The 16,020-nt window shown below is 44.3% G+C and overlaps 1 protein-coding gene across 1 annotated transcript in view; it reads left to right on the forward strand.

Annotated features, from left to right (window-relative positions):
• Window positions 1–14,732, forward strand: part of LONP2 (lon peptidase 2, peroxisomal) — a 112,818-nt gene extending 98,086 nt beyond the window's left edge. Inside the window, exons 13-15 of the mRNA XM_017868655.1 lie at window positions 10,206–10,413; window positions 10,795–10,985; window positions 14,313–14,732. Of these exons, the coding sequence (XP_017724144.1) occupies window positions 10,206–10,413; window positions 10,795–10,985; window positions 14,313–14,534 (621 nt within the window). The 3' untranslated portion in view covers window positions 14,535–14,732. The remainder of the gene's footprint in view (window positions 1–10,205; window positions 10,414–10,794; window positions 10,986–14,312) is intronic.
• The last annotated feature ends 1,288 nt before the right edge of the window (window positions 14,733–16,020 follow it).

Consider the following 16,020-nt stretch of genomic DNA (forward strand, 5'->3'; position numbering starts at 1 on the left):
TGTTCTTTGCAGAGAGTTCACAGGTGGACCTGAGCAGGGCCTCTGTTCTTTGCGCTTCACAAGTGGCCAGTCTTATTTCTCTATTTCTTTGTGCTTTCCTAGGCAAAGAATCTGAAGAGAGGTTATACTAGGAATATTGGAATACATGTTGAGGTGTTTGCAAGATGTTATAAGATACCTTTCATTTGTTTGTTTTTACTTTTTATTTTTTGAGATGAGGTCTCACTCTGTCACCTAGGTTGGAGTGCAGTGGCATGATCATAGCTCACTGCAACCTCCACCTCCTGGACTCAAGCTATTCTCCCACCTCAGCCTCCTGAGTAGCTGGGACCACAGGCGTGTGCTACCATACCCAGCTAATTTTTTCTGTATTTTTTTGTAGAGATGGGGTTTCACCATGTTGTCCTAGACTGGTGTCAAACTCCTGAGCTTAAGCCATCCACCTGCCTCAGCCTCCCAAAGTGCTGGAATTACAGGCATGAGCCACCAAACCCAGCGGATACCTTTTTTTGTCTAAATGCCTATATTCTCCCTTAGGGTAAATTACAGTCTAGGGTCTGTGGTTTCTTCTAGAAAGAGTTTCATTCATTTAATAAATACCTATTAAGGACCTAACTTGTGCTTCTGGCAATACAGTAGTAAATAAGCAAAGTATGATGTCTGCCTTCATGGATCCCACTTTAGTGCAGGAAAAAAATCGACAGGTAAGCAAATAATCACACATTGAAGTTGATGCTATAGAGAAAACAAACGGTGGTACTGAGATAGACAGTAACTACTCTAGCTATATCTGAGGTCTGTTTTAGAGGTAGAAGTAGACATGCTGATGGGTAACAATTGGGGAATGAAGGAAACAGTTATCAAAAGGACTTACAGGTTTCTGGCCAGAGTGACAGGATATGTGTGTAGTAGTGCCGTTTACTGAGATGGGGAAGACGGGGGGAGGGAGATGGGGAGGGAGTGTTGCAAAGAAAACTGGGGGCTCTTTTGAACACATTAAGGTTGAAATATCCAGGCCAGGCACGGTGGCTCATGCCTGTAATCCCAGCACTTTGGGAGGCTGAGGCAGGTGGATTCCTTGAGTCCTGGAGTTCAAGACCAGCCTGGGTGACATGGCAAAATCCCTTCTCTACAAAAAATACAAAAATTAGCTGGGTGTGGTGGCTCACGCCTGTAGTCACAACTACTTGGGAGGCTGAGGTGGGAGGATCACCTGAGCCTGGGAGAGAGAGGATGCAGTGAGCCAAGATCACGCCACTGCACTCTAGCCTGAGCGACAAACAAGACCCTGTCTCAAAAAAATAAAATAAAAGTTTGAAATATCGGCGAGGCATAGAAGTAGAGATATTTGGACATTCAGATCTATTGCTCCGAGGAAAGACCCAAGATGGAGATATAGATTATAGAGTTATCAGAAAATAGAGGATATTTAGAGCCCCAGAAATTGAGGCTTTGACATTACCTAAGAAAAAAGGAGACATAAAAAAGCAGGTAGCCTAGAAGCAAGCCCTGAAGTACAGCATTATTTAGGGATCATATAGAGTGAAGAGGAGCCAACAAAGAAGTCAGGAAAAACAGAAAGGGACTGGGAAGGAACAAGCCTTCAGGGAAGAGGAGAACCAGGATGTTGCGCTGCCACAGAGACAGATGAGGAGAATATTTCAAGAAAGAAGGGACATCAAAATGTGTTTACTGTTTGAGAGAATCAAAGAGGGCCAAGGCCGGAACAAATGCGTATTGGATTTGGCGGCATGCAGGCTGTTGGTGGCCTTGAAAGGGATTTCACAAGGAAGGGGTGGTGGGGATGGTAGGAATTGCAGTATGTTGAAGAATGGGAGGCGAGGAAGTAGAATTAGTGTGTAGGCAGCTCTTTAGAAGTTTGGCTGTAAACAGTTGCAGAGAAATGAGGCAGCTAGAAGAGAATATGGATGTCAAAGGGAGAATGTTTTCAAAATAGTAGCTGCTGCTAAGAGTAATCCAGTAGAGAGCACAGGACTGATGTTGCAGGACAGAGCAGTGGTACGATAGAAACAGTCTCCAGGAAAGTGAGAGGGGGTGGGATCCAAAGCACCAGTGAGGAAATGACTTTTGATGGGAGAAGGGCTACTTTTTGCAAAGTATTATGTAGAAAGGGACAAAAATACTGAGTTATTTATAAGGAAGAGATTACAATGATGGGGCTAACGTGTGTGGGCTGCACAAGAGAGGTGTGAAGCTAGGGCAGAGCTGCTGTATGATGGGAATGTGCTGGAGTTCATGGCTTGAGTACAGGCGAGCTAGAAGGATAAGAAATGATGGTCAGGGGTTTCAGAGGTAGTATGGTTTCTGTTGGTGATAAGTACCTGGAAGAGGGTGGCTGAGTTCAGGAGGCATTTAAAGAACTGAGAAGCCAGGTTTTGGGTGAGCATCATGCTTTCACTGAAGACACCCAGGGTGATAGCAGGGGCTGGGGCAGAAAGGAAGGAGCAGTGTTTAGACTCTTCCTGAATGTCAGAGACAGTGAGGAGAAAGTGCCAACTGCCATAAGCAGGGGCTCAGAAGGGTAGAAGAATAAGGCCTGAAACTAGCAAGGCAGCCTCTTACTCACTAAATCATAAAGTCAGTCTCCTTGAGCTTGATGTCTTCCTCTGATAAATGGTGGTAAGCATGTGCACGTTATCACAGAGTTCGAATTTGGTGAGTCAGTGTACCCACCATATTGCCCAGTAATACTAAAAAAGAATAAACAAATACTAATTTCTGCAACTACCATACTCCCTAAAGAGACCTATCCCCAATCACCAAAAAATCCCCACTGTTTTTCTAATCCAAATTTTGTACATAGTTAATAACATTATACCACCACTTACTATTTTTTTACTTTCATCGAAGATGAATCTACAAAAATATATTAATGTCAAAAAATGTTACTGACCTAGCAAACTGACAGTTGGGAGGTAAGGTAAGAAGGCACACTTTTTTTTTTTTTGAGACGGAGTCTCGCTCTTGTCACCCAGGCTGGAGTGCAGTGGCCGGATCTCAGCTCACTGCAAGCTCCGCCTCCCGGGTTCACGCCATTCTCCTGCCTCAGCCTCCCGGGTAGCTGGGACTACAGGCGCCACCACCTCGCCCGGCTAGTTTTTTGTAGTTTTAGTAGAGACGGGGTTTCACCGTGTTAGCCAGGATGGTCTCGATCTCCTGACCTCGTGATCTGCCCGTCTCGGCCTCCCAAAGTGCTGGGATTACAGGCTTGAGCCACCGCGCCCAGCCAGAAGGCACACTTTTATTAATTAATAATATCCTTTAGTATTTCCTAAACAGATTGAAAAACAGTGGATTAGTTCATTCTTGCATTCCTATAAAAAAAATACCTGAGACCAGGCACAGTGGCTCATGCCTGTAAATCCCAGCACTTTGGGAGGCCAAGGTGGGCGGATTGCTTGAGTTCAAGACCAACCTGGGCAGCAAAGTGAGACCCAGTCTCTACAAAAAATACAAAATATTACCCGGGAGGCTGAGGTGGGAGGATCACCTGAGCCCAGAAGGTTGAGGCTGCAGTGAGCTGTGATCACACCATTGCACTGCAGCCTGGGTGACAGAATGAAAACTGTCTCAAAAAAAAAAAAAAAAAAGAACTACCTGAGACTGGGTAATTTATAAAGAAAAGAGGTTTAATTGGCTCACGGTTCTGAAGGCTCTACAGGAATCAGAGCCTGTAGAGCTCTAGCACCAGGCCAGGTGCGGTGGCTCACGCCTGTAATCCCAGCACTTCAGGAGGCCAAGGCAGGTGGATCACAAGGTCAAGAGTTCGAGACCAGCCTCACCAATACGGTGAAACCTATCTCTACTAAAAATACAAAAATTAGCCAGGCGTGGTGGCGCACACCTGTAGTCTCAGTACTTGGGAGGCCGAGGCAGAACAATCACTTGAACCCATGAGGCGGAGGTTGCAGTGAGCCAAGATCATGCCACTGCACTCCAGCTTGAGGCACAGAGTGAGACTCCATCTCAAAAATAAATAAATAAGTAGCTCCAGCATCAGCTTCTGGGGAGACCTCAGGAAACTTCCAGTTCTTGGCGGAAAGTGAAGGGGGAGCAGGCATATCATGTGGCCAGAGCGGGAGCAAGAGTACAGGAGGAGAGGTGGCCACACACTTTGAAACAACCGCCTCCCATGAGAACTCACTCACTATTGCGAGGACAGTACCAAGGGGATGGGGCTAAACCATTCATGAGAAATTTGCCTACGTGATCCAGTCACCTCCCTCCAGGCCCCACCTCCAACACTGAGGATTATAGTTCAACATGAGATTTGGTGGAGACACAGATCCAAACCATATCAAATGGGTTCCAGGAACTTAGCCTAGATTTCAAATTTAGGAACAGTGTCATAGGTCACCTTTTCAAAATACATAAAGTTTCCTACAGAAACAAGATCAATTAAGTGCATGTTTTAAAAATAAAATAAAAATAAACGTTACTACAAAAAAAAAGTAGGGAGGAGCAGGAGTGGGTGCAGGTGTCCCCAGGAAGCCTAGGCATCGCTCACGCTGCATGTGCTATCACGGCAAGACTCAGAAATGCCCCGAATCCGAGGAGGGGCCACGCGAGTAGGTGGGCCTGGGCACCTCCTCAGTCCCTGGCTGTGCCCTTTCACTCTCTCACTGGGAGACAGAATCCTGAGTTTTCTGCCTCAGGGAGCCTGCATGGAAAGAGTAGGTCACTGCAGGAATCAGGCTGGTTTTAGGAAAAGGACTGGACATTAGGCACCTCCAAAGGGACAAAGGATCAGTATACCTGGCTGGGGACAGGATTCTGTCATTTCATTAATCCTGACTCTCATGTTTTCAAGTGTCCCCCACCTCATATAAAAGCCTCAGTGTTGGCTTCTGACCATGGTGTATGAAAAGCCCTTGTCTAAAGGTTACTTGCTCTGAGAAAATAATGAAGAAGAGGATAGACATGAAGACACTTTAAAGCCTCCTGAATAGAATGCATCCAGAAGCGAATTCCAGGAGATTCTGTCATCATGCTTGCCTTTCAAGCAAACAAACTCAGCTGCTGGAACTCAGAAAGAGTGTAAACACCAACTAAATGCCCCAAAGAATCATGGTAGTAAATTACTTCTCCGTTCTGCTCCATATAAACCTGCTGTGCCACCTGTTGAGGGCAGCACTGATGCTGCACGTTCAGTCTGGTCCCAGGCCCCCGCAGGAATCCGCCGTTGTGCCAAGAAAAGACCTTACTGGAAGGATTGGAGAGCAGCTGGTTCTCAGCAATGCAAGTGTCAGGCCAGCCTGGACCTGCTTAATGCTGCTTAAGAGATGACAGTGGTGGACCCCAGCACCTCTCCAAGGGATGTAGAATCTGCTCTTCCCATTTCTGAATGCTACTGAAAGAAATCTACAACTAGAAAAATCAAATATTCATGAATTCAAGACTTGGGATCTCAGTACTAAGACTTTAAAGAGGTTGCCAGATGGATCGCTTCTGTGGTGACAGCCCTGGCAGGAGCATTCAAAGTGCTCTGTGAGCTACAAAAGAAACCAGTTGATGGTGTGAACACCACTACAGGGTAACCTGCACACCACAGCAATTTGACAGCTTAGGTTCTGTGTCTCACGTGACGCCAGGCTTGTCCTTGGAAAGAAGACCTACAAAATTCTTCATATCTCCATTCCTTGGCATCTGCTGGCAAACTCCTACTCGTATTTTAAGACTCAGCCTCTCCTGTGACACCTGTGTCTTCTCTCCAGACAGGGAGGGAACCTTGCCTCTTCAGGGCTCCCCACACTGGAGTATAACTGCTCCTGTGTCTGATGCCTTTAGTCTCTCAGTGCTGGGAGGTATTCATGCTTATGTCCCCATGGCCTGTAACAGAGCCTGCATCAGGATGCTTGGAAAAGACTGTTGAATGAATGTCAAATATGGGTCCCTCTGATGGGTCTATACATGTTGGTCTAGGCTTGAAAGGGTCACAAAGAGTTGTGCATACTTACGATTTCAATCAAATATCACTATTTTTAAGAGGGAAGAGTAGTGTGAAATTGTCAATGATTAGATACTCCAAATGTTCCTTAAAAACTAATAGCATTGATGTATTAAGAATGCAGTCATACATTAGAAGACACATTCTATTTTTAGATTTTTACTTAGATTAAATTCTTCCTTAATCTGCATATTTACCTTATTGATAGAATTATTTCAGAAGAAATTGATCATTTCATGGAACAAGATTTATTAGACACAAAAGGAAACTGAATCGTAACAATTATACAGGTGGGAAATTGAACAACAAAAATGACCCTGAGATACCCACATTCTACTTTGGCATATAGTGGGAAAAACATTCTAGACTTCAAGTCGGGGCCTGTCTTGGCTAATGTAACTGATGACTTCACAAACCTGTCATGGGACTAGAAGCTGAAAGGAAAGTACTGGTGGATAAACACCATATTGAAATTATGTTGAGTCGCTTATTTGCTATAAAACACAAATTGTTTTGTGTAAAGGGGTTAAGATGGCTGGAAAACTGTCTCCATTCAAGAGCAAGAAAGCAGCATGTGTCTTATCCTATACCTTCATATTTACTTGTACTTCATCATTTCTGAGGGAGAAATACATGGAAACCAGATGCTTGATTGTTACAGTTTCAGAACACGTCCTTAAAGAATATGACTCCAAGTCTAAGAATTGTAGGTCCTTTGCTTCTTAGATAACTACTGTTAGCCTTGATCATAGAGATTCCAGGTTTGATAGTAACTTCAGTTCTCCCCCCTGTATATGTAGATGTTAAGTTACACAAATTTGGCATTATTCCCATTTTCAGGTTAACATCAGAACACTTGTTATCAAGTCAGGATAGTAATTGTAAGCCTAGATGCCCTAAGTTTGGCTATACGTAGTTATGTATACCACCTACCCTTCCAATTAACAATTTACCAGTTGCTTCTGCCCAAAGTACCAAGACTCCCCAGCAAATGGGGAATACTGGAAACTGGCTTGGCTTCTTGAAGCAATATGGTAATCAGTAAGATCTTGGCCGGGCATGGTGGCTCATGCCTGCAATCCCAGCAATTTAGAAGGCCAAGATGGGAAGATTGCTCAAGCCCAGGAGTTCAAGACCAGCCTGGGCAACATTGTGAAACCCCATCTCTACAAAAAAATACAAAAATTAGCTGGGCATGGTCGTGGGTGCCTGTAGTCCCATCTACCCGGGAGCTGAAGTGGGAAATCACCTGAGCCCGGGAGGCAGTTGCAGTGAGCCAAGATTGCACCACTGCACTCCAGCCTGGGTGACAGAGTGAGACTCTGTCTCAAAACAAAACAACAATGTGGCTGGGCGTGGTCACTAATGCTTGTAATCCCAACACTTTGGGAGGCCGAGGAGGCAGATCACTTGAGGTCAGGAGTTCAAGACTAGCCTGGCCAACATGGTGAAACCCGTCTCTACTAAAAATACAAAAATTAGCCGGGCATGGTGGCACACGCCTGTAATCCCAGCTACTTGGGAGGCTGAGGCAACAGAATTGCTTGAACCGGGAGGCAGAGGTTGCAGTGAGCTGAGATCATGCCTCTGCACTTCCAGCCTGGGCTACAGAGCAAGACTCTTGTCTCAAAAAAAAAAAAAAAAAAAAAAAAACCAAGAATCTTACTACTGCTTCTTCGGGGATACGTTTGGTATTATTTTGACAAGTGAATTTTAAGGATTCAAATATAAGAAAGGGATTATTCTTGGTAGAGATAACAAAATTGTACCAAATGACTTTTTGTGTTAAACACGATTCAGTCACCCAACCCCAGAAAGGAGCCTGAATGAAGTCTAATTGGGGTGACAAATTCCCACCCAAATTAGATGTATGTCGTTCAGGTATAGAGAATTGATTTTATATTAGAAAAAACAAACCTTGTGAACAGTTTTATAAATAACTGTTTCATGATTTTCCTTAGGTAGTACTGATCTCTTACATATACATCTTTTGTGTCTTTCTCCTCAAGTTAGTATACAACAGGGCAAGTGGCAAAGCTCGAGGAAAGCGTGACCTGAGGTGCATGCTGTCAGCTCGATGATGGAGTTTGGCCTGTCAAATCTCTAACCTGTCAAATGAAGTTAATTAGGATTAATTTTTTTTTTTTTTTTTTTGAGATGGAGTCTCGCTCTCACCCAGGCTGGAGTGCAGTGGCCGGATCTCAGCTCACTGCAACCTCCGCCTCCCAGGTTCACGACATTCTCCTGCCTCAGCCTCCCGAGTAGCTGGGACTATAGGCGCCCACCACGTCGCCCGGCTAGTTTTTTGTATTTTTTAGTAGAGACGGGGTTTCACCGTGTTAACCAGGATGGTCTCGATCTCCTGACCTCGTGATCCGCCCATCTCGGCCTCCCAAAGTGCTGGGATTACAGGCGTGAGCCACCGCGCCCGGCCTTAATTTTTTTTTAATGTATGTTTACTACTGAAAATAAGTACTCAGCCAGGCGCGGTGGCTCACGCCTGTAATCCCAGCACTTTGGGAGGCCGAGGCTGGCAGATCTCCTGAAGTCAGGAGTTTGAGACCAGCCTGGCCAACATGGCAAAACACCATCTCTACTAAAAATACAAAAATTAGCTGGGTGTGGTGGCACATGCCTGTAATCCCAGCTACTCGGAGCCTGAGGCAGGAGAATCGCTTGAACCCAGGAGGTGGAGGTTTCGTTGAGCCGAGATTGCACCATTGCACTCCAGCCCGGATGACAGACACTCATGTCTCAAAAAAAAAAAGGAAAAGAAGTGCCCAGTAGCTTCAATGGATGCCACACAATTCTGGAGTAATTTTTACAATCAGGATTTTCATTGTCCAAGCCCCTTAGAAAAAGAAGCAACCCAGCCCGGTACCCAGAAAGTCAGGCTGTATACTGCTGTTCCTTAGTGAGGTCAGCTCTCAGTAGAAACATCTCCTGTTTGGATTAGTGCTTAGTTGACCTATTGTGTTCAGTTCCTCTAACATGAGTAACTTCTATTGGGTAGGAAATTTTAAAGCTCAAAGGGTGCATTGAGAATTAACATTACTGATTTTCCAATGTTACTTTTTAGTGTTTTCATAACTTAGATGTGTTAACCTATGGTCCATCACCTATGCTCCTAATCTCAGGTGACAACATGTTCAATTTAAGATGGCAGGCCAGGCAGTACAGTACAGTGGACCTCTCATCCCATGGGAAAGAACCCAGGATGTTTATTATGTAGTATTGTATAGTCTCTGCAGCAGTAACAGAGAAAGTTAAAGGTAAGCGGTGGAGAAGTAAAATCTAGAGTTTCTAATAAAATCCTTCTCACTTTTCTTTAAAAATAATAATAATAATAATAAGACATAGGGTCTCACCATGTTGCCCAGGCTAGTCTCTATCGAACTCCTGGGACCAAGCGGTCCTCTCGCCTCAGCCTCCCAAAGTACTGGGATTATAGGCATGAGCCACTGTGCCTGGCCAAGCTCACTCTTCTTAAAGGTCTGCTAATAAGAGGGTTTCCACTTTTTGAAACAAATTCATGATTACCTAAATTGAAGCTAGGTTATGAAGTATATATAAATATGCAGCCCAGTAGGCTGGGTGCGGTGGCTCACACCTGTAATCTCAGCACTTTGGGAGGTTGAGGCAGGCAGATCACTTGAAGTCAGGAGTTTCAGACCAGCCTGGCCAACACGTTGAGACCACATCTCTACAAAAAATACAAAAATTAGCTGGGTGTGGTGGCCTGTATGCACCCATAGTACCAGCTACTTAGGAGGCAGAGGCAGGAGAATCACTTGAAGCCAGGAGGCAGAGGTTTCAGTGAGCTGAAATTGTGTCACTGCACTTCAGCCTGGGCAGTGGAGTGAGACTGTCTCAAAATATATATACATATTTGCAGCCCAATAAAGACACTTAGACAAAACTATTGGGTTTATTCCTTGAAAACTAGGGCTTGTGTAACTAGATCTGGCTCATAAAAAGCAAAGTTATTTACATATGTTTTAAGGTAAAATTGCTTCTGATAAATGTCAAAGAGGAAGTTTAGGTCTTTCTCCTGGCAGAAAGCCAGAGAGTAAGTGCTGAATGTGACTCAGAATGATGTTAGGTAACAAGGACTTTGAGGTAAGTGGCTGAAGTCCTCTGTGGAATCAGCCAACTCTGGCAGGATTGTGTGGTATCAGTCACCTGCAAACACTTCGGCATTTGCCAACCCAACTCTGATCATTCTTCTTCTTTCAAGGTATCTCAGCGTTTGAGTCAGCCAGGAGTAGCAATAGGTTTGGCTTGGACTCCCTTAGGTGGAGAAATCATGTTCGTGGAGGCGAGTCGAATGGATGGCGAGGGCCAGTTAACTCTGACCGGCCAGCTCGGGGACGTGATGAAGGAGTCCGCCCACCTCGCTATCAGCTGGCTGCGCAGCAACGCAAAGAAGTACCAGCTGACTAACGGTAGGAGCCTGCACCCGGCCAGGCAGGCATGACCCAGGAGGCGACACGATTCCATGGCGGAGACTGGCGTGAGCTCGAGACTGCTAGTTACGCATCTAGTGAAGTACACACCGTTGCTTTTGAACCCCTGTGGAAATTCTAGTTCCCATTTCAGGACTATTTGACTAGTGCCTGAACTAGAAACTAATTCAAAAGGTTTATTTTGTTTTAATCCGACTTAGAGTGGAACTATTCTTCTAGACCCTCACTCAAATTGTACTCTCCACTAATATTTTGAAGAATTCATTTACCCTAAATATTCATTTTGTTTGTGACTTTTTTTTTAGGAGAAAAGAAAACAGGTTTAATTTTCTACATTAAAGTCCTTTTTTCCTTTTAAAGCTTTTGGAAGTTTTGATCTTCTTGACAACACAGACATCCATCTGCACTTCCCAGCTGGAGCTGTCACAAAAGATGGACCATCTGCTGGAGTTACCATAGTAACCTGTCTCGCCTCACTTTTTAGTGGGCGGCTGGTACGTTCAGATGTAGCCATGACTGGAGAAATTACACTGAGAGGTCTTGTTCTTCCAGTAAGTATGAAAAAACCAATTTATATGGTTTTTTTAATTTAATTTTTTAAAATTAATACTATTTTTAAATAGGGGTTTTGCCTTCTATGAAAACCTTGGTTTTAAGTATATATTAAATTTTTATACCTGTAACTAATTCATATTTTAAAATTTTGATCAAATAAAACTGACAGTTTTCACATTTTCCTTTTTTTTTTTTTTTTTTTTTGAAATAGGTTTCACTCTGTTGCCCAGGCTGGAGTGCAGTGGTGTGACTGTAGCTCACTATAGCCTCCAACTCCTGGGCTCAAGCGATCCTCCTGTCTGTCTCCCAAATAGTTGGGACTATAGGAGCACGCCACCATGCTTAGCTAATTTATTTTATTTTGTATAGAGACAGGGTCTCTCTGTGTTGTCCAGGCTTGTCTCAAACTCCAGGCCTCATGCAGTTCTCTCATCTCCACCTCCCAAAGTGCTGGGATTACAGGCGTGAGCCCCCGCATTCAGCCCATGTTTTCCATTCTAAGAAGATTTGCTAAGGGAAAAAATATTAGTGTGGTCATCAGAAATACCGGCAGTTCACATGAAAATTTGAGGCCTTGTTCTACTTGACAAATGGTTAAAGATATAGCACGTGTGCAAAATAGGATAGTAGCTGTTTTTAAGCTTTAAGCCCATTTCTTAAATTTGAAGTTTCTTTGAGACCTCCTCTCCCCCTGCAGAAAACTTTGCTAGTATAGAATGGAAACTCTAATAAAGATTAACCATATCTAATGACTACATTTTGAAAAGGTTCTCTACATGTGGGGTCTTGAGGCTCCAGATCCTAAACTGCTTATAAAAATATTGTGATAAAATGTACAGAACTTGAGTATTTAGATTTTAAGTTATTAGTTGCCAGTATTAGTCTACAATAGAATAGACAACAATTTAGTCTGCAACAAGATAAAAAGGAAATAGTCTTTTTTTTCCTATTGAGATGGAGTCTGGCTCTGTTGCCCAGGCTGGAATACAGTGGCACAATCTTGGCTCACTGCAACCTCTGCCTCCCAAGTTGAAGTGATTCTTCTGCCTCAGTCTCTCAACTAGCTGGGATTACAAGTGTGCGCCACCACGCCCGGATACTTTTTTCTATTTTTAGAACCTCTGTAGAACAAATGGGTTTTCTACTTGGTCCCCTCTCAGAGCAAATTGTAGCCCAAGTAAAGGCTTCCACAGCCTCAGGAGAGGAGAGCCACAGCGGCCTGGAGTACACCTTCAGCTCCAGACTATTACAAGAGGCAGGACGGAAAGCAGCAGCACTTGAAGGAAAGGCCTGCAAAGGCTGGAGAAAACCTCTTTGGAGAACAGAGGACAAGACGGGGCTTTGAGATTTAAAAGTGGTCAGAGAATTATTCAGGAAAAAACTACAGTGAAAAACAATTTGTTCTAACAATTGTTAGAACTCCAACATCTAAAAGGAGTTCTAACAGGAAGATGAAATGGAACAAATTATCCAAGAAATAATCGAACATTTCCTAAAAGTTAGGCATCTTCAGATCGAAGGACCATTACTAACCAGGAAAAACATTTCATCCTCTTGACTTTTCAGATCACTGAGGGTAAAGTGGCCTCAGCACTGACACTGGATGTGCAGTACCTTCAAAACTATGGGCCGGGCGCAGCGACTGATGTGTGTAATCCCAGCAGTTTGGGAGGCTAAGCAGGAGGATAGCTTAAGTCCAGGAGTTCAAGACCAGCCTGGGAAATATAGTGAGACTTCATCTCTACAAAAAATTGTTTTAAAAATAGTAATGAGGCTGGGTGTGGTGGCTCACGCCTGTAACTCCAACACTTTGGGAGGCCAGGGTGGGTGGATCACTTGAGGTCAGGAGTTTGAGACCAGTCTGGCCAACATGGTGAAACCCTGTCTCTACTAAAAATACAAAAAATTATCCAGATGTGGTGGCGCATGCCTGTAATCCCAGCTACTCGGGAGGCTGAGGCAGGAGAATCGCTTGAACCTGGGAGGCGGAAGTTGCAGTGAGCCAAGATCGTGCCACTGCACTCTAGCTTGGGTGACAGAGTGAGACTGTCTCAAATAAAAAAAAAAAAAAAAAAAAATAGTAACGAAAGCTGTGAGGGAAAATGTTTTAAATCTAGTCTTGTATACATGGCCTTACTATCAATCAAGTGTGAAAGTAAAATATTTTCAAATATGCAAGGCGTCAGTTCATCTTACACTCTTTTGAAGAGGGTATTTTGAAGGAGTACTTCAGCAGCATGAAGAAAACCTTGAAAGAAGATGCCAGCGGGGCAGGAAGGCCTGTAGCAACCAGTCTTAATTGGAACACATGCTCAGAGGGCTCCCAGAGGGCTGTCTCCAGGGCTTGCATGTGCTGGGTGCTGTGACTGAGAGCAGTATTTGTGAGCAATTGCTGCGCAACACATTACCCCAAAGCAAGAATACTTCATACTCTCCATGTTTCTGTGGGCTAGGAATTAAGGAGAGGCTGAGCTGGGTTCCTGTGGCCCAGGGTCTCTGGGCGTACAGTTTAGGTTCCAGCCAGGCCACAGTCACATGAGGGCTGACAGGCTGGAGAAGTTGCTTCCATGGTGGTTGACTCATGTAACTGGCAAATTGGTGGCAGGAGGCCCCAGTTCCTCACCTGATGGGCCTGCCCATAGGCTGCTTGAGTGACCTCAGACATGATGACTGGCCACCTCCAGGGCAGGTGATCAAGAGAGATCCAGGCAGCAGCTCTCATTTTGTGTGACTCAGCCGTGGAGATCATACAGCATCACTCCCACCACACTGTTTCTTACCAAGTCACAAAGCCTGGCCCACATTCAAGCCGGGGGACCATTGTAGACGTGTTTGAAAGCCACCATAGGAGCCTAGTTTGGGGATATGTTTTCTTCATTAACCAGCACGAAAGTCCTGGCTTTAAACCTGTAGAGAGGGAAGTAACCCCAGCCTGCAGGAGCGGCGTTCATGCATAGTCAGAATCACGTGCTGCTTTTTCAGATCAACCTAAAGACAAGACAGTTGTGATGACACCTGGAATGCCAATGTTTACTTTGACAGTATTTATAAAAAGAATCATTGACAGAAGGGGAACTCATACCTATGAACAATTTAAAATCCACCCCCCCATCAGAGTCTTTAATACAACACCAATTGAAACATTTTAAAAAGGTCACTACTTACCAACCTTTTCCTGGCTTTCCTAGCTCATACTGTAACAAAACGGAAGATGATTTGGATGTTTTAAAATAGTAGTAAATTCAGTGAAAGCCAGCTGGGTCAGGATTTCTTTCAGCTTCAGGGTGATCATTAACCCTAAAAACGTTTTTCTCTCCTTACAGGTGGGTGGAATTAAAGACAAAGTGCTGGCGGCACACAGAGCGGGACTGAAGCAAGTCATTATTCCTCGGAGAAACGAAAAAGACCTTGAGGGAATCCCAGGCAATGTACGACAGGATTTAAGTTTTGTCACAGCAAGCTGCCTGGATGAGGTTCTTAATGCAGCTTTTGATGGTGGCTTTACTGTCAAGACCAGACCTGGTCTGTTAAATAGCAAACTGTAGGCCCAAATCTCAACTTTTTAGAATTTTAAGTTATGAAGTGCTCAAAGGTACTGACACGGTTGATTTTATTCACACCATTAGGGGTATGCAAGATGTCCCTGTTTCGTAGCCATAATCACAACAGTAATAAACCAAGTAGTGGCTAGTGTTTAGTATAGAAACATAAGATGTTGATTTAGTAAACTGATAAAAATCGAATTCTTGTCTTGTTTTTAGTGGGATCCTTACTGTCCCTGGAAAGATACAGCATAGTGGTTCTCAGCACAGTCTCCAGAACAGAAGCATCTGTAGTACCTGATAACTTGTTAGAAATGTACGTTCTCAGGCTCCACAGCAGGCCGCCTGAATCAAATCCTGGGAGGTGGGGGCAGAAATCTGTTTTAAGAAGCCTTTCAGGTAATTCTGCTGCACAGTCAAGGAACCACTGGTATAGATCATTACTTAATGGATTTACCTGTAGAGTTTATTGGATCCTGAAACCAATCACTTAGAACTGGGCAAAGATGAAAGTATAGCCAACTATTCTTGACTATACATATATTCAAGTGGACTGGGTGTGATGGCTCACACCTGTAATTCCAGCACTGTGGGAGGTCAAGGCAGGCAGATCACTGAGCCCAAGAGTTCAAGACCATCCTGGCCAATGGCGAAACTCTGTCTCTACAAAAAATAAATTATACAGGCTTGGTGGCATGTGCCTGTAATCCCAGCTACTCAGGAAGCCGAAGCACGAGAATTGCCTGAACCCAGGAGGTGGAGATTGCACTGAGCTGGGATCACGCCATTGCACTTCAGCCTGGCTGACAGAGCAAGACTCTGTCTCTAAAAAAGAAAAGACTCAAGTGGACCCTACGAAGAAGCTTACACATCCCAACAGAAGCCCCTTCTTATGCTGAGGGAAGCAGCCCTCAGAACATGATAGCTTGTATCCAGCAGAGTGGCACATGCTGGCACACCTCACAGAAGCACCTTGGCCCTGGATGCCTGCAACCTCAGAAGAATGCAGCTCCCGGAGGGAGGCAGCCATCCATCTGGGATGGTCCTAAGCATGGAATCGTAACTCCTGATTCCGTCTCCTATTTCTTGCTTGGCTACGCCAGTTCCCAAATCTGATAGATGTCCATGCCCATGTGCTCCTGCTGGGACTCAATCCAGGCTGTGTATGACTGTGAAGTCAGGATCATCTGCTTACTGGCTGTGTGAACTTTTTGTATCTTGGTTTTCCTCATCCATGAAATCCAAGTAATGCTACCTAATTGTTACTGTGAAGATTAAGTTCAAATGCAATGTGAAATAATATTAAGCAATTTCTAGTTATTATTCTAGCCAGTAATGGACTTCAGAATCTTATATTACACAATATAAGAATATATATGTAAAGACATTTTGGAATTTCCTGGATGAGAAGGAAGTCTGGGCTGGGCATGGTGGCCCACGCCTGTAACCCCAGCACTTTGGGAAGTCGAGGCAAGTGGATCACTTAAGC

This window comes from Rhinopithecus bieti, unplaced genomic scaffold (assembly GCF_001698545.2).
Source record: "Rhinopithecus bieti isolate Rb0 unplaced genomic scaffold, ASM169854v2 scaffold_618, whole genome shotgun sequence".
In the NCBI taxonomy this organism is placed as follows: Eukaryota; Metazoa; Chordata; class Mammalia; order Primates; family Cercopithecidae; genus Rhinopithecus; species Rhinopithecus bieti.